Raw genomic sequence first — 21,509 nt, 5'->3', positions numbered from 1 at the left:
GGAACTATTTCCTTTGTTCGACACATGATCTAGTAAAGGAACAATGATTCCTTTATAATACTGGAATTCTGTACCATAATTATGAAATAATCATAGTCATTTTTTAAAATAAAGTTTCGACCAAGTGTAAGCAACCAGTTTTGTCAATATCACTATTAGTGGTATTTTGCCATGTCATGTGGGGTGATCCCCCTTGCTGACCTCCACTCTCCTCCCTTGAAGTCTAGTGGCCTACAATGAAAACTGGATAAATATCTGCTGCAATACAACTACTTCTCCTCTCTCGTCCACGCAGCACATGCCATTCTCAGAACTGCTGGCATTTTCAAAACTTGCAGGGCCGACTAGGATAATTTTGTGATTAGGAGATTATATGAATAATGCCATCAATGTCTACAGTGCTAGGCAAGGTAATTCAACGGCTCTAAAATCCGTGTCCCAAAGATTTTATAATATGATTTGAACACAAGGAGTTAATGTGACTTGCTTAAGGTCGGACCAAGGAGAAGGGAAGGAATGGAACCTGAGGTACCTGGTTTACAATTCTCGGCTCAACTACAGCACACTGCTTATCTGTGTCGGCAGGGCTGCCACAGTATAATGCAAGTTAATATACTCTGCAGCTATTGCACCATATTTTACAGGAAGGCTAACATAGAGGAATCCTGAAAATCACAAAAAAAAAAGAAACAGAAACAAACTGCTGGGACTTTTTCAGTTTTGATCAAATAAAATATGAAGAGCCCAGTAACGCGAACCGTACAGGATCCTGGTCACTTACCTTGTATGATGGCTAGAAGAATGACTATTACAAAGAAGAAGAAGGTGATGTCAAAAATTATGCGGTAGATCTCATATTCATCTCCGGCAGGGTCCTCAATTTCATCTCCGATTCCTCCTCCAGCACGCACGCCAACGTACATATGAAACATATAGCACTGAAATACACAAGGCAAAACCACCCGTGTAAAAGGATCTTCCCATTTCACAAATGCAAACCTGATGTGCTTTTGGAACAACCTGTTTTTTAACGCCAGATGGACAAATACCACATATATGTGTATCTGTATATACACACACACACACACACACACACACCAGTAACTGTTTAGAAAAGAAGCGTGCTTTAGAATTATTTTTTTTGAGGAAAAGGAGAGAAAGTGAACATTATTTATCCTTTAAGTCAGCTTTCTTTAGACAGTAGTTTAATTGACATATATTTGTTCTTAGTCTTTTTATATGATTTTTTATAGACGTGTTACTTTTTTTCCCCCTACACACACACACACACACACACACCAGTAACTGTTCAGAAAAGAAGCATGCTTTAGAATTATTTTTTTTTGAGGAAAAGGAGAGAAAGTGAACATTATTTATCCTTTAAGTCAGCTTTCTTTAGACAGTAGTTTAATTGACATATATGTGTTCTTAGTCTTTTTATACGGGTTTTTTTATAGACGTGTTACTTTTTTTCCCCCTCCCAGATAGAGATTTTGCACTGCTATTTTTATGATGTTTGTTTGTAGCCCCCTGGCCTTGACCATTGTGCATGCATTCTTTCATCGGGGCAGGCTAACTTCCACCAGCCGCTTTCACAATGAGTCTCAGAATAATGAAAACAACTCTGCTTCCTGCAAAAAAAAAAAGAATCTTAGCAAACAGGCTGTAAAGGAAAATAAAGAAAGCCACAGTGCCACCTGCTGAAAATAATGTAAAAAAACCCCAAAAACCAGAAAAGGATTGACTTTCAGAATCCAAACCGGCAACAGAATGAAACACCGAACACAGCATGAAAAACAAAAGATCCATCAGCTATATTTTTCTACTGACCTGAGAAAGGTAACTGGAAGCAGGGCCGGTGCAAGGGAATTAGGCGCCCTAGGCGAGCCTTCTCCCTTGCGCCCCCCCCCCCCCCCCCGGTCTCGGCCCCGACTCCTACATCATTCTCGATCACGCCCACCGACTGTGTGGTTTTCCGGGTTATGAGCAAGTTGGGCACTGCTTGCGGCCCGCCAAATCTCCACTCCTCTTTGCCACCGCTTGCACCCCCATATGGATCGCACCCAGTGGCGTACCAAGGGTCTCTGGTGGGTGCGCGCCTTTGAAGTGCACAAAAGAGTGCAACAGAGGAGCTTGCCCCTTTGTGCGCCCTCTTCGTGTGCACCTGAAGTGCTAGCCTGCTGTTCATCTACCATAATAACCTTTCCTATTAACTAAAACCATTCTAACAATGGAGCACATAAACTTTATCAAACCTATACTTGGACAGGGCATCTACGGAGAACTAAGAAGGCAAATTCAAAAACAGACTCAAAAAAGTAATACAAAACAAATCTTCCCCATGACCAATAACAACTCTCATACAGGGCTATTGCATTTGTGTGCCTCTCCAGCATCCCCCCTTAATCCTTCTTGTACTAATGCTTAAGGTCACAGAAAATCAGTGGCGTCTCTAGACAGAAGAATTTTTTTTTGAGGGGAGCCAAAATGACATTTCTTCATCACACCCACCTTTATAGCATGGATCCTGCTTTAAAATTGGTTAAAAAAAGAAAAGTGTTAATAAAAAAGTCCAAAGGGTCTTCTGCGTAATTTTAAAAAGCTGGCCAATTTCACACTTCTAGTAAAACTACTATAAAATTATTTGATAGCCTCATTCAACTAATTCTATATGGCTATGAGAGTGAAGTCTGGAATATATAGGAAGGGACAGAATGTTAATATAAATCCTGCACCTCCAGTTCTCTAACTCTGTGAATCCACTGAAATTCCCCCAAACAATGGAGCTTGGATGATTCCCTTACAGCTCATCATAGTAAAAGATATTTTCAAATTCTGGTGTCACCTCACAGTAACAGCAGCACAAACACCTTCCACTGCCAGGCACATTGTAAACTAACACAAAACCCAGCAAAAAAGACACTAAAAATCTATACTGCAATCCCATCGTAACAAAATAGTAATAATACCAAGGACTCAAACAACAATAACCCTACCTGTGAAAAAGCAAGGATAAATATTACACTGGGTCCTAGAATACCAGTACACCACCTACTGAGGAAACAAAACAAACCCAATTGCTATAGATCCCTATACAGACACTACATGCTAGTAGAATCTCTCATCATGGTCACACACACAGAGCAGAGACAGACGCTCACCAAACATAGCAGAGGAGGAATAGCCTAGTGGTTAGAGCTGTGGACTATGAACCAGGAGATCAGGGTTTGAGTCCTGCTGTTGTTCCTTGTGACCTTGGGCAAGTCACTTTACCCTCCATTGCCTCAGGTACAAAAATTTAGATTATAAGCCCTCTGAATGTAAATTGGTGTGATATCTCAATTGAGATTGAATGTCAGTATGTAAAAATAATAAATAAATAAAATAAAGGAGCACAAATTAGACAAAAACTGAAATGGAAACTCCAAGAAGCCAGACTCTGTGTATTAGCAATGTCAAAACAGAACCACCATTCCTCATAAAACAAATAAAATCAAGAAACATAAAGCATCAGTTATAATAGTAAAACCATAATAAAAGAATATTTTAAAACTACTAATAAATAGAATTTCTATTAATTACAATCATATACATTTTTTACAATTTCCCAGACACCTATAAAATATTTCAAAACAGCACATATATCAAATAACATCCAATAATTAAAACTAATAAGGATTTTAAAAAGTCCCTGCTGTCCATATGTGGGAGCTCTTGATTTCCAGTCACCCTGATATTGTCGAGGATTAGGAGGTTATCCTCTCTCTCTCGCACATACTCACATGTCCATTCTTTCTCACACATACATTGTCACATACATACACATTCATGCTCTTATATCCACCATAACCTCTAGCTCTCACAGACACTGACACACTCTCAGGCTCTAAGACACTCTCTCCCCTCCACACACCCCCCACACAAACTCTTACTCCCCTGGATTTTCTCATACACACTCATGCTCTCATACTCACTGGCTCCATCACATAGACACAAACACACACACCCAGGCAAGCTCCCAGTCATCCTCACACACACACACACTGACCACCAGGCAGGCTCCCCTTCATTTTCACACCACTCCCTCCCCATTCCCCAGGCATGCACACATTCATTCTCACACACACAGACCCCCAGGCAGGCACCCATGCATTCACACACATACACCCCCAGGCAGAATCCCATTCATACACAAACACACACTAAAGGCAGACCCCCCTCTCTTTCTTTTGCCAGCAACCTCAGAACCTCTCTCATTCCTCTGCTGCCACTGGTACTGCTGCCGCATGGCTATTGGGGAGGCACCGATTGCTGCTACGACCACTGAAGCCCATTCTGCTGCCTCCTCTGTGAAGGCCCCGTGGGCTTCCACTTCCTCCATGCTGATCTCATACATTGTGAGATCCGCATAGAGAAAGTGCTACTCTTGCACATTCCCAAAGATTACATGTGCCAATCACAAAAAAGAGTAATTTTTCTTTTTACCTTTGCTGTCTGATCTAGTTTTCTAATCGGTTGGTCACAGGCTTTTTTTTTTCCACCTTCCCTTTCTTATTTTTTGCCAATTCCTTTTATATTGTCTTTTTTTCTATTTCTTTTCTCTCCATCTTCTTCCCTCAAACACAGTCAGTTTCTCATTCTCACATGCTTTCTCTCTCTCACACACACACACACAGGCTCTCACTGTCACATGCTGTCTGAGTCTCACACAATCAGGCTCTCTCTCACTCCCACATGCTGTCTTGCTCAAGCACAGGCTCTCACTGTCAGATGCTGTCTCTCTCACACACACAGAGGCTCTCACATGCTGTCTCTGCAAACATTCAGGTCCTCACTCCCACACACAGTCTCTCAACTCACTCTCACACACAGTCTCTCAACTCATCTCATACAGCACACATACACACTCTACAGGCCCTCAGCCTCACTCTCACCTCTGGGCCTCCTCTTCACGGGTCACTACCGGGCCTCTTCCTCTTCTAGGGCCACTGCGACTTGGGATTCACAGCGGCCTGCAGCAGCTGCTCCTCTTCTGCACACGCTGATGTTGCTCCTCATCTGCACGCGCTGATGCTCCTCCTCCTTCCTGCCCGTACGGCTCCGGCAATGTTTTCTTCCGGGGTCATGCGGGCAGGAAGGAGGAGGAGCACCTGCAGGCTTGAACACGACCTTTTTCTTCTGGCCGTGGTGACATGAGCTCCACCACGGCCCTGCCGATCTGCCTGCGTGCTATGTGTCGCTGCTCAGCCGCCAGTGGGATGAAATCCACCGGCAGCCGCATGAGCCTCCCTGCGCCCGAGGGCATTGGCTCCCTTCGGGATACCACTGCTCACGGCGCCCCCTAATACACGGCGCCCTAGGCCCAGGCCTAGTTCGCCTAGTGCTTCCACCGGCCCTGACTGGAAGTATTATTTTCCTGACACAGATCTGTCCAGGATGATCTCTCTCATACTCGAATAGCCTCAATCTTTCAAACAGGCGGATTTTGCATTGCTTCAGCTCTCTTTTCAATGAAGTAATGTTTTAATCTAATATAATCTATAGAGGGCAAGTTTCAAAAGTCATTTAGCTGGGTAAATAGGCCTTTGCAAAACTGCCCACAGGCCAATTCAATAAGAAGCGCGGGAGAACGGACGCTCCGTGTTGAGCATCCGCTCTCCCAACACGCCCAGTCACTTCTCCTGGGTGCGCGATCCCATATTTAAATGAGGGGGTCATGCTAAAAAGGAGGCGCTAGGGACAAGAGCGTGTCCCTAGCACCTCCTTTTTAGCGGAAACCCAGGAGAGGTGGCTGTCAGCGGGTTAAAAAAAACAACGCTCAATATTAAGAGCGTTGGTTTTCCGAACCCTCTTGCAACCATCGGTTAGGAAAACGGACGCCGTTAAAATTGAGCATCCATTCTCCTAACCTGATCGGCTGGCACATTTAAAAAAACACTATTTTTTACATTTTTGGTTCCTCCGACTTAATATCGCTAGGATATTTGCATGTAAGGAGCGCTATTAGTTTCTAGGAGAGTTGGCCGCATGTTTTTGACACGCTACACCCCTTACCCTATAAGGGGTAGTGGCCATGCGTCAAAAACGTGTGTCAGAGGGTATGTTAAACACTGCACTTGGCCGAGCACACTTTACAGAATCGCCTGCCTATACTCAACAATATGCTTACTGTTACTCAATGGAGAGTAGGTAGGATCAGAGGCAGCATCACACATAGTTTTGCATTTTCAAAACTATGAGTGTTATTGCTTCTGGAAAATTATTTTAAGGCAGAAAACTCACATACAAATCTCTGCAGGTAGCTTTTTCCCTGGGCAATTTTCAAAGGGAATGTTAAGATTCATGGCCCGCGAGTCGACCATGCAAGCTGCCGGGCCCACCTCAGCCACCATGCTTCAGGCCTCTCCTCCTGATGCACTTCGAATGCCACCAGTTTGCCGATGTCTTCTACTTCCTCACTGGAACTCCCTTGGTATGTGTGCATGTATGGCTCACATGCTTTTGAAGGTGCCGTGGTGGGAAAGGTCCCCACTGTGCCCTCTGATGACGTCAAGGCCTTTCATACATAAGGCTCCCTCAGAACGCTCCCTCAGTGCCTCAGCAACAGGTCTCCTAGTGTCCCTTGTGACCCAGTGTGCTTTGCTACTCTCCTATGTCTTGTTTCTGCCTTGTTCTCATGTTCCCTTGCTCCTGCCTTGTCTTGTCTTGTTTATTCCATGTTTCATCTGTATTCTGCCCTAGCATTGTCTTGTCTGATTTAGTCCTTGTCCCTTCCTGTTCCCTTCAGCTTGCCTTCCTGGTTTCTGACCCTGGCTTGGACCCTGACCTTCCCTGGTCACTGCATGGACCTAACTTTCTGCCTTGGAACCAACCTTGCTTTGTCTACTTCCTGCTCCAACCTCTGGCCTGTTATTCGCCTCTATCTGCACGCCTTCTTCAACCTCTGGCCTGGTATCCATATCTGCTGTCTGCCTCGACCATCACCTGGACTTGGACTCTGATATCTGGATTGCCTTAGGGAACCACCTATGACCTGCTGCTGCCAGAACCCAAGGGCTCAACCTGCAGGGGAGACAGCTGGTATAGGCGAAGCTCTAGCCGGTCCTGCCACAGGGCTTCTCCATCAGCTATCGGTGTAGGCCTAGCAGGCTTGTTCACTAGACGGCACCAATCGCACCACTGCACCAAGGGTCCACTTCTCCCATGAGTGTTACGGTGCATGTATATTTTGCACCTATCTGCATAGTTTTGAAAATTGCATCCTTTAGAGGTAATTTTGAAAACAGGCCCATAAGTTTGTCGGCTATTATGTAGCCAAGTTACCACAAATTTCAAAGCACATTTTCGCATGTAAATTATTTGAAAATTAACCTGGAAAATCTACATGCACACATAGAGAGGGTAATTTTATAACAGCCTGTGTAGAGCTGAAGTCCGCATGTACAAAAATCATCATCCCTATGTGTGCGTAATTTTCAAAGTGAACAGACGTGTACATTTGCTTTGAAAATGTATGTAACTTGGGCACGTCAAGTCCACTGTTTCTAAGTAATATGTATGCAAGTCTACCTTGAAAATTTGAGGGACCATGAAAGCAGTTATAAATGTACACACAAGCATTCACATGCATACTTTTGAAAACTGAATGTACATATTTAAATGATTTCCCCGCCCCCAACTCTGCCTTTTTACATTTCACATAAAACTATACACCAAATCGCTTTTCCATATACTTAACATAGCAACATACTCGTAGTAAATAACGGCAGATAAAGACCAAATGATCCATCCAGTCTGCCCAGTAAAGGTGTTCAGGTTTGTAACTGACTTTCCATGCAGATTATCCATGTTCAGAAAATTACCATGTTACCCCAGTGATTTATTTCTATCCTCTTGTCAGTAGGGATCTTCTGTGTTTATCCCACACTTCTTTGAATTCTGTCACCACTTCTGCCTTTATTACCTCTTCTGGGTGGGCGTTTCAGGCAACCACCAACTTTTTTGTGAAAAAACCACTAGGGTAATTTTCAAAATGCCATTTTCCGCATGTAAATGTTTTTGAAAATTGCTCCCTAAGAGGGTAATTTTACAAAACAGACTGCATAAATTTGCCTGGTTTTTATGCACCCAATTTACACCTGTTTTCAAAGTGAATTCATGCTAACAAGTTAGATGATTTGGAGAACCACATTCAATAAAAGAACATCTGATATTGTGGGCATCCCTGAGAGTGTTCAGGAGTTGGTGTTGAAGGCAGTATTTGAATTGTAGCTGGTGACTTCACTACATTTATAGGAGGCCAATCACTCGATCCAGTTTCAGATGATACACTGTATGGGCCCTCGTTGGCAGACAGGGGTATGACTGAGACCTATAATGGCGTGAGTGTTGAACTTTGTGGATAAAATAGACATCTTTAGAGTGTATCGGCAGCTACTTGGCTTGTAGTATAAGGGCAATAACATTCTTACTTTTAATGACTTCTTCACAAGAGTAGCTGCAAAGAGGAAGGAGGTGGCACTGGTATGTGCCATTTTGGCTCAGGAAAAGGTGCCCTTTACTTTAATGTATCCAGCAAAGTTGAAGATATGGGTGAATAATCAACCCCATGTATTTGACGAGCTACCAAAGCGAAGGCTTTTGTGGATGCTCAAGTTGGCTGAATTGATACTTTTGAACCTTTCTGGTTTTTTCCTGAAGATGTGCTTCTATGGGAACATGTGTCTTTGTATATGAATATTGGGTTCTAGTTTGTGTACCCAGCTTTCTTTTTTTAAATGGGTGCTATGGTTCTACAGTTTGAACTTGGTTATGTTGTTTACATTGACTAATGAGCTGGACATAATCTGTTGTCTGAAGTGGGATGGTGGCGGTTACCATTTTGCAGCTGAGAATGCCTGGCTCAGGAACTGTGAACGTTATGTTGCTTGCAGGATATGTTTACCCTTACTTGTTTTTTATTCTCCTTCACTAGGCAGCCTTGATTGACTGAGACTCTTGCAAAGTTCACAGTGGGCATTTGCTTTATTATTTTGAAAAGGGCCGGGGTCTCATAGATGTTCATGGACTATAGTTTTGCTTAGGCCCTTTTTGCGCTAATGCAGAGACTGACTAATTTTTTCTTTATTCCTTTTTACTGTTTACATTTTTGTGAGCAGTGACCTACATTAATGCAAGGTGCTGGTATGATTGTGTTGGGGTTGAGCTCAGAAAGGTGTGATTGGTTGGTGTGTTGTAGATGCTGATCTGGATGTCTATATGATTTCTAGACTCTGGTAGTGTGGTCGGTGTTAGGTATGTGTGAGTTAGCGAATATGATTGGTGAGTGGGGTTCGAAATATTGGAGAAGTGGGTTCCTATTGCTGTGTGTGCTTCATTGGAAGAGTGCAGGGGGTGGTAATGGTGATTCCTGTTCCTAGAAGGGAAGTTGAGGATGAGGGGTGCATAAGTGGTTGAGGTGGAGCACAGGACTTGGTGAGAGAGGTAACGGTGGTGGGGCCGCTTGGCAATAGTGATCATAATATGATCAAATTTGATTTAATGACTGGAAAAGGAACAGTGTGCAAATCCAAGGCTCTCGTGCTAAACTTTCAAAAGGGAAACTTTGATAAAATGATAAAAATTGTTAGAAAAAAACTGAAAGGAGCAGCTACAAAAGTAAAAAATGTCCAAGAGGCGTGGTCATTGTTAAAAAATACCATTCTAGAAGCACAGTCCAGATATATTCCACACATTAAGAAAGGTGGAAAGAAGGCAAAACAATTACCGGCATGGTTAAAAGGGGAGGTGAAAGAAGCTATTTTAGCCAAAAGATCTTCATTCAAAAATTGGAAGAAGGATCCAACAGAAGAAAATAGGATAAAACATAAACATTGACAAGTTAAATGTAAGACATTGATAAGACAGGCTAAGAGAGAATTTGAAAAGAAGTTGGCTGTAGAGGCAAAAACTCACAGTAAAAACTTTTTTAAATATATCCGAAGCAGAAAGCCTGTGAGGGAGTCAGTTGGACCGTTAGATGATCGAGGGGTTAAAGGGGTACTTAGAGAAGATAAGGCCATCACGGAAAGATTAAATGATTTCTTTGCTTCGGTGTTTACTGAAGAGGATGTTAGGGAGGTACCCGTAATGGAGAAGGTTTTCATGGGTAATGATTCAGATGGACTGAATCAAATCACGGTGAACCTAGAAGATGTGGTAGGCCTGATTGACAAACTGAAGAGTAGTAAATCACCTGGACCGGATGGTATACACCCCAGAGTTCTGAAGGAACTAAAAAATGAAATTTCAGACCTATTAGTAAAAATTTGTAACTTATCAATAAAATCATCCATTGTACCTGAAGACTGGAGGATAGCAAATGTAACCCCAATATTTAAAAAGGGCTCCAGGGCGATCCGGGAAACTACAGACCGGTTAGCCTGACATCAGTGCCAGGAAAAATAGTGGAAAGTGTTCTAAACATCAAAATCACAGAACATATAGAAAGACATGGTTTAATGGAACAAAGTCAGCATGGCTTTACCCAGGGCAAGTCTTGCCTCACAAATCTGCTTCACTTTTTTGAAGGAGTTAATAAACATGTGGATAAAGGTGAACCGGTAGATGTAATATACTTGGATTTTCAGAAGGCATTTGACAAAGTTCCTCATGAGAGGCTTCTAGGAAAAGTGAAAAGTCATGGGATAGGTGGCGATGTCCTTTCGTGGATTGCAAACTGGCTAAAAGACAGGAAACAGAGAGTAGGATTAAATGGGCAATTTTCTCAGGGGAAGGGAGTGGACAGTGGAGTGCCTCAGGGATCTGTATTAGGACCCTTACTTTTCAATATATTTATAAATGATCTGGATAGAAATACAACGAGTGAGATAATCAAATTTGCAGATGACACAAAATTGTTCAGAGTAGTTAAATCACAAGCAGATTGTGATAAATTGCAGGAAGACCTTGTGAGACTGGAAAATTGGGCATCCAAATGGCAGATGAAATTTAATGTGGATAAGTGCAAGGTGATGCATATAGGGAAAAATAACCCATGCTATAATTACACAATGTTGGGTTCCATATTAGGTGCTAAAACCCAAGAAAGAGATCTAGGTGTCATAGTGGATAACACATTGAAATCGTCGGTACAGTGTGCTGCGGCAGTCAAAAAAGCAAACAGAATGTTGGGAATTATTAGAAAAGGAATGGTGAATAAAACGGAAAATGTCATAATGCCTCTGTATCGCTCCATGGTGAGACCGCACCTTGAATACTGTGTACAATGCTGGTCGCTGCATCTCAAAAAAGATATAATTGCGATGGAGAAGGTACAGAGAAGGGCTACCAAAATGATAAGGGGAATGGAACAACTCCCCTATGAGGAAAGACTAAAGAGGTTAGGACTTTTCAGCCTGGAGAAGAGACGACTGAGGGGGGATATGATAGAGGTGTTTAAAATCATGAGAGGTCTAGAACGGGTAGATGTGAATCGGTTATTTACTCTTTCGGATAGTAGAAAGACTAGGGGGCACTCCATGAAGTTAGCATGGGGCACATTTAAAACTAATCGGAGAAAGCTCTTTTTTACTCAACGCACAATTAGACTCTGGAATTTGTTGCCGGAGGATGTGGTTAGTGCAGTTAATATAGCTGTGTTTAAAAAAGGATTGGATAAGTTCTTGGAGGAGAAGTCCATTACCTGCTATTAAGTTCACTTAGAGAATAGCCACTGCCATTAGCAATGGTTACATGGAATAGACTTAGTTTTTGGGTACTTGCCAGGTTCTTATGGCCTGGATTGGCCACTGTTGGAAACAGGATGCTGGGCTTGATGGACCCTTGGTCTGACCCAGTATGGCATTTTCTTATGTTCTTATGTTCTTAGGAGGGTATGTGGGTTGTATTTTGGTTGATTGTTGAAATGGGTTAGTCACTTATTAATTGGATCAGCACCAGTGTTCCCTCTAAGCTGTGCATGTGCATATAACTGTTTGCACATCAGCTCATAACTTTTCTCCCTTAGTGCATAGAAAGGCTGGTAGGATCATGGTCCAGAATGAAGTCTGCGAACTGAAGAGTGATTGAAGGTCGGCGGGGCTGCAGAGGAGCCCATCCTGCTGTTACCCAAAGAGTGACTGAAGGCCAACAGTGCTGAGGCCTGAAGAGCTTGCAGGGTAATGTAACAAAAAAATATTGTTTATGAACAAAAATGTTTGCTCACAGAAACCCAAACCTTAAAGAGAGTATTGGTTGGCACCTAAGTTGGGAGGTGCTGATCCTGGAAATGATGCATTATGTAAGGGTTGCTTCACTCCCATATCAATACCTCAGCCCTTAACAACTATAGGGAGAGGGTGTTGCCTTTTCCAGATCATCTCTAAAATTTTTCCTTGTCCAGGGTACTAGAATTGGTCAAATTTCCTTTTATAGAAACATAGAAATGATGGCAGAAAAGGACCAAACAGTCCATCCAGGCTGCCCAGCAAGCTTATGGTAACATTTCTGCGCCATACAACTTACTTAGTTTCCCAAACTGTCAAAGTCAGGGCCCTTGTTGGTTGCTGTCTGTTACCTCTTGCTGTTGGGGCAAACTGGTAGGAGCACATTTAAGGTGTGATTGGTTATAGATTTCTCTTAAGAGCAGAAGGAGTGTTTTCTTGGTGCTTTCCAATGGGTGCTATAGCCTGCAGAGTCAGGAAGAAAAAGCACAGAACCTTGCTAGAGCCCTCATGGGCCTAAAGCAAGAAGAGGGAAGACGAGGGGATTTTTTCGTCTTTTAAGAGCGTTGATTGTTTTCTTGACTCACTCCCAGCTCTGGAGGACAAACACTCCTGTCTGATGGGATTTGAATAGGGAGCTACAACTGCCCTGCATCCAGTAAACAATGGGGACTGTTGTTGCTCAATGTTATGAACTGGCTTTTGAGAAGACTTTGCTTTCCCTTGGATAGGAAAGAAGTTTTTCCTATCCTATACTTCTATACCTACTTTGAAGAAGAGATTTTCCTACTTTTCCCGTTTCTGGGAAGGGGCAGTGACTCAGAGGATAAAGATGGAAAAATAGAATAGTACTTGGAGTTTTCATTCCTCTTTGCATCCTCATGATTTTTGCTGTTTAAGTTGGATCTTATTTGATAAGTTACAGTAATCGTTTTGGGGTCCCGGCGCATGCACATGGATGGGCTAATTTTATAACATGCACGCGCCGGCACCCGCATGTTATAAAATCTGATGGTTGTGTGCACATGTGTGCCAGATATTAAAATCCATGCGTGCATGTGTGGGTGGCACATGCAGGGAGGCAAATTTTTGCAAAATACTCATGGCAATGCCATCGGGCTTCTCCCAGTTCCCTACCCCCCTGCCTAACCTTCCTTCCCTTTCCCCTCTCCTCCCCACCCCCAAACCTAATCTAACTCTCCCAAAATGTTTTATTTTATTACTTATTGCTCTTCTGGAACAGCAGTATTCTCTGCGTACCAGCCTTCCCCGGAACTGTGGCTAATGGCCACTGCCTTGGCCAGCCTCTGTCCCACTCCTCCCCACCCACAACCCATTCCCCAGTAGCCCCTTTAGAGAGGCCTGGCACTTGTGTGTGTACCGTGGCCAGGCCAGTTATAAAATGTGCGCTGCTCGTGCAAGGCCTAGCCATGTGTGTAAACCCCAATTTTTACATGCGTTTATGTTGAACACCACTCCAAGCTTCTCGCCTACTCTTTCTGAGTTTGAGAATCAATCTGTTGAGACCTACAAGAGTGAGTACTGTTGTGAGACTTGAGAAATTGTATAAGGCTCTTCACACCACAGAACCTCTGGCCCAGGAGGCTTGTCCTCCTCCCTGCCAGTAGAACCTTGGCACCCAGTGGTCAATAGTTTGTGTGAAGCAAAATAGAAGAGTATTGTTCCTGTTAGTGCAAGATTGGTTCTGGGACGCTGTGTGGCCCCTGTATTATGGTCCGTAGTCAAAGAAGGAGTTGCAGATGGAACCCAAACAGAGATCCAAAGGTGTGTATGTGATCAAGGGTGAAAATGACAAAGAGCCATCTATTTTTCAACTTTTATGTGGATTTGGTGGTTTTAGCCTAAACCTGTGAAGAGAGGACAAGATGGCACCTTTCCCACCATAGGAGGGGTAAGAGTGCCAGAGCACGCCAAACTCACAAGACCAAAGTGAACAGGACTATGGTGATAAGCAATATGTCATTACCATCCAGTCATTCAGGAGTCACCAGATTGCACAAGCAGGGGGTGGTTGTGGTGGAGTTTGAGGAAAACAAGTGGAAGTGCATGCACCAACTCCTGAAGCCATTGGAGTGAGCAAATAATTCCAGAGAATGGGCACTGAAAGTTACCTAGAAACTGCTACCCAGTCTCTATGCCATCGGAGAGTGATGGTGGCCTTTCTATATCCTGAGTGGGAGATGGCAGCCCACTATCACACCAGCAGGAGGATTGGGTCTCATTGTCTGGAGAACTAGCTAGCAGCCTGTCGAGCAGCTGCAACCCGCAACAATTTATCTCAGACTGTAAGAAATGTGGTGGTGATGGCCCCAGGAATGGCCGGCGACAACTGACACCCACAATGATGGGTGTTAATTAAGTGTGCAGAGTAGCACATCTCCCTGAGGCCACAATCAGTAGACCTGCATTGTTCTTGATGCTGTGGCCCTATGTTTTTGTTTTAGGCTGATGGAAGTGCTGGTTTGACCTGGACTCAGTCTACCTTGGTGAGGGTGTTACCCCATATAGGTAAAATCTCCAGTGTTTTCATTGCTGGCCAAGTCCAAGAGGATTGCTGATAGCAGTGGGGCCAAAAGCCAGAGTCAAGAGTCTGCCAATGCCACGAAGGGAGCAATGTAACCTCATAGTAGCATATCTACGACTCCGAGGGAGATGGGCCTCAGCTGTCGAGCAAGCACTATGTCCTGTGGAGACTCCAGTCGGGAATACCAGAGAGGCCGGAGGAGGCCAGTTCTGCAGTTCTGAGTGAAATTACCAGCTCCTCCTGGGTTGTGCATGTGTATGCCATACAGAGTTCAGTGATGGAAGAGCAAGAATGAGAGTCCTTGAGAGGGCGAGTTGCTATACGTAGGCCACTGACATCCATCAGGCTGCGATAGCATGTACAACAGCATGCAAAGTTGTTAGTTAATAGCATAATGGCACTACTTCTATTCATAATCAGGCCATTTATTTTGTGAAAACCAAGGGAAAGCAATGAAAAACAACTGATTATCATTAAAACTGACAATTTATGATCAACAAATGATTGTTTTCCACCCAACTTTGATGTAGTTTTCAAGACTGTCAATTGCAATCACTGAAACAATTTAGCATGCTAATAAATACTTTGGTATTATAATAAGTGCATTTAGCTGTAAAAGGATGCACTACACATTATTAACTCATTTGTTTATTGTGGAGGAGGGCTGTATAACATTTCTTTTCATCTCAAGTTTTTTTTTTTTGTTTTTTTTTTTTAAATCTTTTTTGAATCTTTTTTTTTTTCTGCAGGGTATATTCTGATGAATTTAACAGGGGATCATTCCTTGCCATCAAGGATCAGCTAAGCCAGGTACCGATTTACAACACATCTAAGAACATAGTGTTCCAATTTAGAAACACAGTAAATGATGGCAGAAAAAGACCATCTGGCCCACTCAGTCTATGCAGTTATTCTTTCCCAGCTGCCAGCCACACAGTGTGATTCGCCTGCAAGATTGTTCCTCATCCAGGACAGGGAGGCTGCCAGACAGACCCAGCTGCCAGTCACAAGGGCTACTATCCTGCATATTAACCTCTTTACTTTCTCTTCTCCCCAATTATACCAACTAATATATATATATACGGGGAGAGAGAGAGGGAGAGAGATATAGATATATAGAGTTAAACTTGATTTCTATGTATTTTATATCACTTACTACATTACTACAAAAATAATTTTTTATTGAAATTGGATCACTTAGGATTAATATCAGATCTATTTACAGTTGGATAATATATTCACAGAAGGAGAAGTGTTGCAACGGGGGCCCATACCTGCTCCCCACTGACAACTATCCGAGGCGGCAAGGGCCCTTGTCAATGGCGTCTCCACGGCATTGTGTGGCACAGTGCACGCAATGTCCTGGCCACTCCCTCCGCTGCACACTGACGTGCCTCCTGGGAGCCCCCACACTAGCATGGGAAATTGTGACTATTTAAATCCAGCATTCCAGCACAAGCCTTGCCTCGGCAACAGGCTTGCTTGTGTTTGTGCTGCTTCATTTCTGTTCGCTCTGTGTGCCTTAACCCTGCATGGATTCGGACTCTGTCTGGCCTGCCGCCTGCCTTTGACCCTGCTTGGATTGGGATACTGCTTGGTCTGCTTCCTGCCTCAAGTCCTGTTTTGACTTGGACCCGCTTGTGCTCCTATCTGGGCTTCTCGGCTGCATCCACTCAGTTGTCACATCGAAGTAAGACTGTTACACTATCATTGGATCCATGAAGTCTAACAATTAGCCAAGGCCATGGATCCGGTAGACCTAACTGCCTTACAGGCAATTCCAGGGCTGGCCACTCGAGTGCAACAGCAACAGGGAGTTCTGGATCAGGTGATGGGCATTTTAGAAAGACTGGTAGCTGATATGGATGCCTTGGCCGTAGCCACTCTATTACCTCCAACATCTCCACCACCCAGTGCTGTCCTTCGGTTGCCTCCTCCTCCCCATTTCAACGGAGATCCGCAGCAGTGTTGTGATTTTATAAACAAATACAAAATACACTTCTCACTTCAATCTCCATTATTTCCTTCTGCCAAAACCAAGGTCACATTTATTCTATCCCTCTTAGAGGGTCCAGCATTGGCATGGGCCTCTCCATTATGGGAGTGAGATGACCCACTACTGAATAACCTGGAGCAATTTCTTAAAGATTTCCATCTCGACTTTGATGAACCAAGGCAATCAGCCTCTGCAGCCTCAGATCTGCTTCAAATCCAACAAGGCTCTTATTTATTTATTTAAGAGTTTTTATATACCGCCATTAAGTTATTTACCATCATAATGGTTTACAATAGGGCACATATCAAAGAAAGTATAGATCCTAATTTACATAGATGGTGCCATTCCAATTTGGTAACAAACAGTATTAAGAATAATATGGTTTATGCTAAGGAAATTACCTACAGAGAAATTCCCTTGGGGGATTAAATGTATTATGGTAATTCATCCTGATGGTTTGACTACAGTTAAAAATTGGGTGAACTAATTTCCAGTATTATCTGGAAAATATGCACTGCGTGCTCTATGTCCGCTTAGCCTTATTTATTTTATTTCTTGAAGGCTTGTTTGAAAAGCCAGGTTTTGAGTTGTGTTTTGAAAAGTTTATGATTACTCTGAAGTCTTAGGTCAAGGGGCACTGAATTCCATACTGTGGGACCGGCCAGAGACAGTGCACGTTTCCTAATTTGGGTAAGTCTTGCTGTTTTTACAGATGGAATGGTTAAAAGAGCTTTGTTTGTTGATCTTAAATTTCTGTGTGGGATGTGTACTCGAAGTGCTGTGTTCAGCCACTCTACTTTTTCGTCATGGATAAGTTTGTGTATTAAGCAAAGTGCTTTGAACTGTATTCTCTGTTCTATGGGTAGCCAATGTAGAGTGGCAAGTGTATCTGTTATGTGATCTCTTTTACTTTTTCCAGTGAGAATTCGAGCTGCAGCGTTTTGGAAAATTTGTAGTGGTCTTATTGTAGTGTAGGGTAGACCAAGTAGTAAAGCATTGCAATAGTCCGTGCTGGCAAATATTAGAGATTGAAGTACTGTACGAAAGTTTGGCAGGGATAGGAATGGTTTAAGTTTTCTGAGTCTCATGAGTTTTGCATATCCTTCCTTTACCTTTAGTGATATGTGTTGTTTGAAGTTTAGTTCAGTGTCAATTATTACTCCGAGATTGCGAACTTTCTCGGCTAAATCAATTTTTTGGTTGCTATTGAGAATTATTGGAGTTTGTGTAATATTCATGTTTTTCCTTTCTAAGTGTATGAATTTGGTTTTGTGGATGTTGATTATCAGCTCCATTTGCTTTAGCAGTTGCTTTATTATGTCCAGATACATCATGGCTAAACTCATTGTTTTTTCAATAGTTTCATCTATTGGTAAGATTAGTTGGATGTCGTCAGCATACACATAGCGGGCTGGATTTTATAAATTAGCGCGATCGCATACTTTTGTTCGCGCACCAGGCGCGAACAAGAGTATGCGGGATTTTAATAGATACGCGCGTAGTCGCGCGTATTCATTAAAATCTGGGGTCGGCGCGTGCAAGGCTGCCCAAAATCGGCAGCCTGCAAGCGCCGAGCCGCGCAGCCTGCCTCCGTTCCCTCCGAGGCCGCTCCGAAATCGGAGCGGCCTCGGAGGGAACTTTCCTTCAACCCCCCCCCCCCCGCACCTTCCCTTCCCTTCCCCTACCTAACCCACCCCCCCGGCCCTATCTAAACCCCCCCCTAACTTTGCGCACGCCGGCTAGCTGCCCCGCTCCGAGTTCCGGTCCCGGGGGCTGGTCCGGAGGCCGCGGCCACGCCCCTGGAACGCCCTCGGGCTGAAACCACGCCTGCGCCGCCGCCCCCGAAACACCGCGTCACGCACGACATGCCCACGAAACGCCGCGTCACTGCTGGCATGCCCCCCGACATGCCCCTCCATGCAAGCCCTGGGATTTACGCGCGTTCCGGGGCTTGTGCGCGCCGCCGAGCCTATGCAAAATAGACTCGGCGCGCGCAGGGGGGTTTTGGGGTAGGTTTTCGGGGGGGTATGCGCGTATCCTACGTGCGTACCCCTTTGAAAATCTACCCGAGTGTATGATTCCAAGTCCGGCGAGGAGATGGCATAGTGGAAGTAGATATATATTAAAAAGCGTTGCTGATAGTGCCGACCCTTGTGGGACTCCTGTTTTTAGGGTAATCTTTTCGGATAGGGTGTTTTTAATTTGAACTTGAAATGTTCTGTTATTTAGATATGATTTGAACCATGTTATTGTTTTGTCTTGTAGTCCTATTTCTTCAAGTCTTTTAATTAGTATATTGTGGTTCACTATGTCAAATGCTGCTGATAAATCTAGTAATATTAGAATATAGTGTTTTCCGCTGTCGAAACCTCTTAGTATATTGTCTGTTAGTGCGAGTAGGAGTGTTTCAGTGCTATAATGCTTACTGAAGCCATGCTGAGAAGGGAAAAGGATATTGTTATTATCTAAGTGCTCAGATAGTTGTTTTTGAACTGTTTTTTCAATTAATTTCACCATTAGAGGTAAGTTTGATACTGGTCTGTAGTTTGCTAGAATAAGGGGGTCCATGTTTTTCTTCTTAATGATTAATGGTTTAATGATTGCTCCTTTCAGTGTTTCAGGCAAATACCCTTCTTCGAGGGAGTAGTTTATAATTTTTGCAAAAACTGGAGCTGTGATTTCAGTAAGCTTTTTAATTTCCACTATGGGTAATGAATCTATTAGGTGGGGGGTGGAATTTAGTTGTTTGATCATGTTCTCTGCCTGGTTGTTGGTTATTTCATCAAATTCGGACCATAGTGTCACGTCTCTCTTACACATTTTAATCTCTTGTTTGGGTGACTTTGGTATTTTGGTACGCAGGTTCTCAATTTTATCATTGAAAAATCTAGCTATTTCATTACATCTATTTTCTGGTAAGTTGTCTGGGGAGTTTGTAGTGTCTTTGGTAAGATTTTCAACTATTTTGAATAGGGTTCTAGGGTTATTCAAGTGTTTTTCTATCTTTGTGCTAAAGTATGTTTTTTTGGCTTCGAGAATTAGTTGTTTACGATATTGTGCCAGGTGATCAACTGATTTATGGTTTTTCCAGATTTTTTCTTTTTTCCTGAGATTTTGTTTCAGCTCCTTAATGTGTTTGGTGTACCATGGGTTTTTTTGTTTTGCTTCTTTAGCGACTATGGTTTTTAGGGGGTTTATGTTATCCACTAATTTCTTAGTCATGTTGATCCAGGCTGTTGTCGCTGTAGTACAGTCAGGGAAATTAAATGATTTAAGTTCATCTTGCATTTTGTCTTTCAGTATTTCAGTGTTAAATGGGGGGGCGATAAGTGATGACCATTGGTTCCTTTTTTGGTATTTCGGATGCATTTGCAAATGCTAATGTGGATTTAATAAGGAGGTGATCTGACCATGAGATTTGTTTATAGCTAATGTTTTTTTCTTCAAGGTGGTTGGTGTTTATGAATGTGAGGTCAAGTGAGTGTTCGGCCCTATGTGTAGGTTTATCTGTAATTAGTTGAAACCCAAGTGCATTCATAGCGTCTAATAGTGTCTGGCAGGTATTAGATGGGGGTATTTTATCCATGTGTAGATTGAAATCGCCTAGTACTATAGTGGGTTTTGTTGTATCAAGGTGAGCTGCGAAAAATTCGATTAAAGGGGAGATGTTTAATTCTAGTAAACTGGGTGGACAGTAAAGAGGCAGATTTGAAAGTTATAAGTTAAAGTTATAAGTTTCAAAAATGGCGATTTCATGATTAGCCGGCGGTGCAATTAATTTTAATTTATATTTGAATTGTTTTTCAATAATTAGTAGTAGTCCACCCCCTCTTCTGTTTATTCTGGGGATTGAGAAAATATTATAGTTTCTGTATGCTAATTGATTTTTTATGACTGTGTCGGATTTTTTTAGCTAATAATTCTTTATCTCCAATACCATAATTCTTCTCGGCGGAAAAGAATCATCGTGAGAAGAAAGAGCAGTTGGAGGACATTGGCATCGCTGTATTGGCTCAGTACTGCTCCCACGCCGACATCGGAGGCGTCATCCTCGCCGATGAAAGGATGCAGAGACTTGGGATGACGAAGAGAAGGCTTGGTTTGGAAGGCTTCTTTGAGAGTTTGGAAGGCCACTACAGCCTCAGCAAACCATCGGGATGGATCAGCCCCTTTTCTGGTCATGGCCATGAATGGTGCTCTTAGGGTGAGCTTGATGAAGGTATGGTAATAGTTTGTGAAGCCGAGGAAATGGCGCAATGCTTTTAAGTCAGTGGGTTGAGGCCACTCTTCAGTGCTTTTCAGCTTTTGAGGGTCCATCTGGAAGCCTTTCTTGGAAACTATGTACCCCAGAAAGGGCAATGACTCCTGGTAAAAAGCGCATTTCTCGAGCTCCGCATATAGGCGATTGTCACGTAGCCTTTGTAGTACCTTTATCACATCTGCCTGATACGTCTGGAGGTCCTGAGAGAAAATCAGGATGTCATCTAAATATACCACCACGCACTGGTACAGTAAACCTTGCAGAATATCATTCATCATATTCTGAAACACCACTGTGCACTGCATAGTCCAAAGAGCATGACTAATTATTCAAAGTGTCCATCACGGGTGTTAAAAGCTGTTTTCCATTCATCCCCGTGACAGATTCGGACCAAGTTGTAGGCCCCTTTTAAGTCCAGCTTAGTAAACACCTTGGCCCCCTGGAGTCTCTTGAACAGTTCAGTTATCAACGGTAGAGGGTAGCGATCCTTGATGGTGATTTCAT

At 43.1% G+C, this 21,509-nt stretch overlaps 1 protein-coding gene across 1 annotated transcript in view; it reads right to left on the bottom strand.

The window, feature by feature from the left end:
- Positions 1-21,509, bottom strand: part of RYR2 (ryanodine receptor 2) — a 1,771,220-nt gene that overhangs the window by 38,024 nt on the left and 1,711,687 nt on the right. The window contains 1 exon segment of the mRNA XM_029593907.1: positions 782-938. Coding sequence (XP_029449767.1) covers positions 782-938 — 157 coding nt within the window.

This window comes from Rhinatrema bivittatum, chromosome 3 (assembly GCF_901001135.1).
Source record: "Rhinatrema bivittatum chromosome 3, aRhiBiv1.1, whole genome shotgun sequence".
NCBI classification, from domain to species: Eukaryota; Metazoa; Chordata; class Amphibia; order Gymnophiona; family Rhinatrematidae; genus Rhinatrema; species Rhinatrema bivittatum.
Note: the sequence above shows the minus strand (reverse complement) of the source record. Positions and strands in the feature narration are given on the sequence as shown.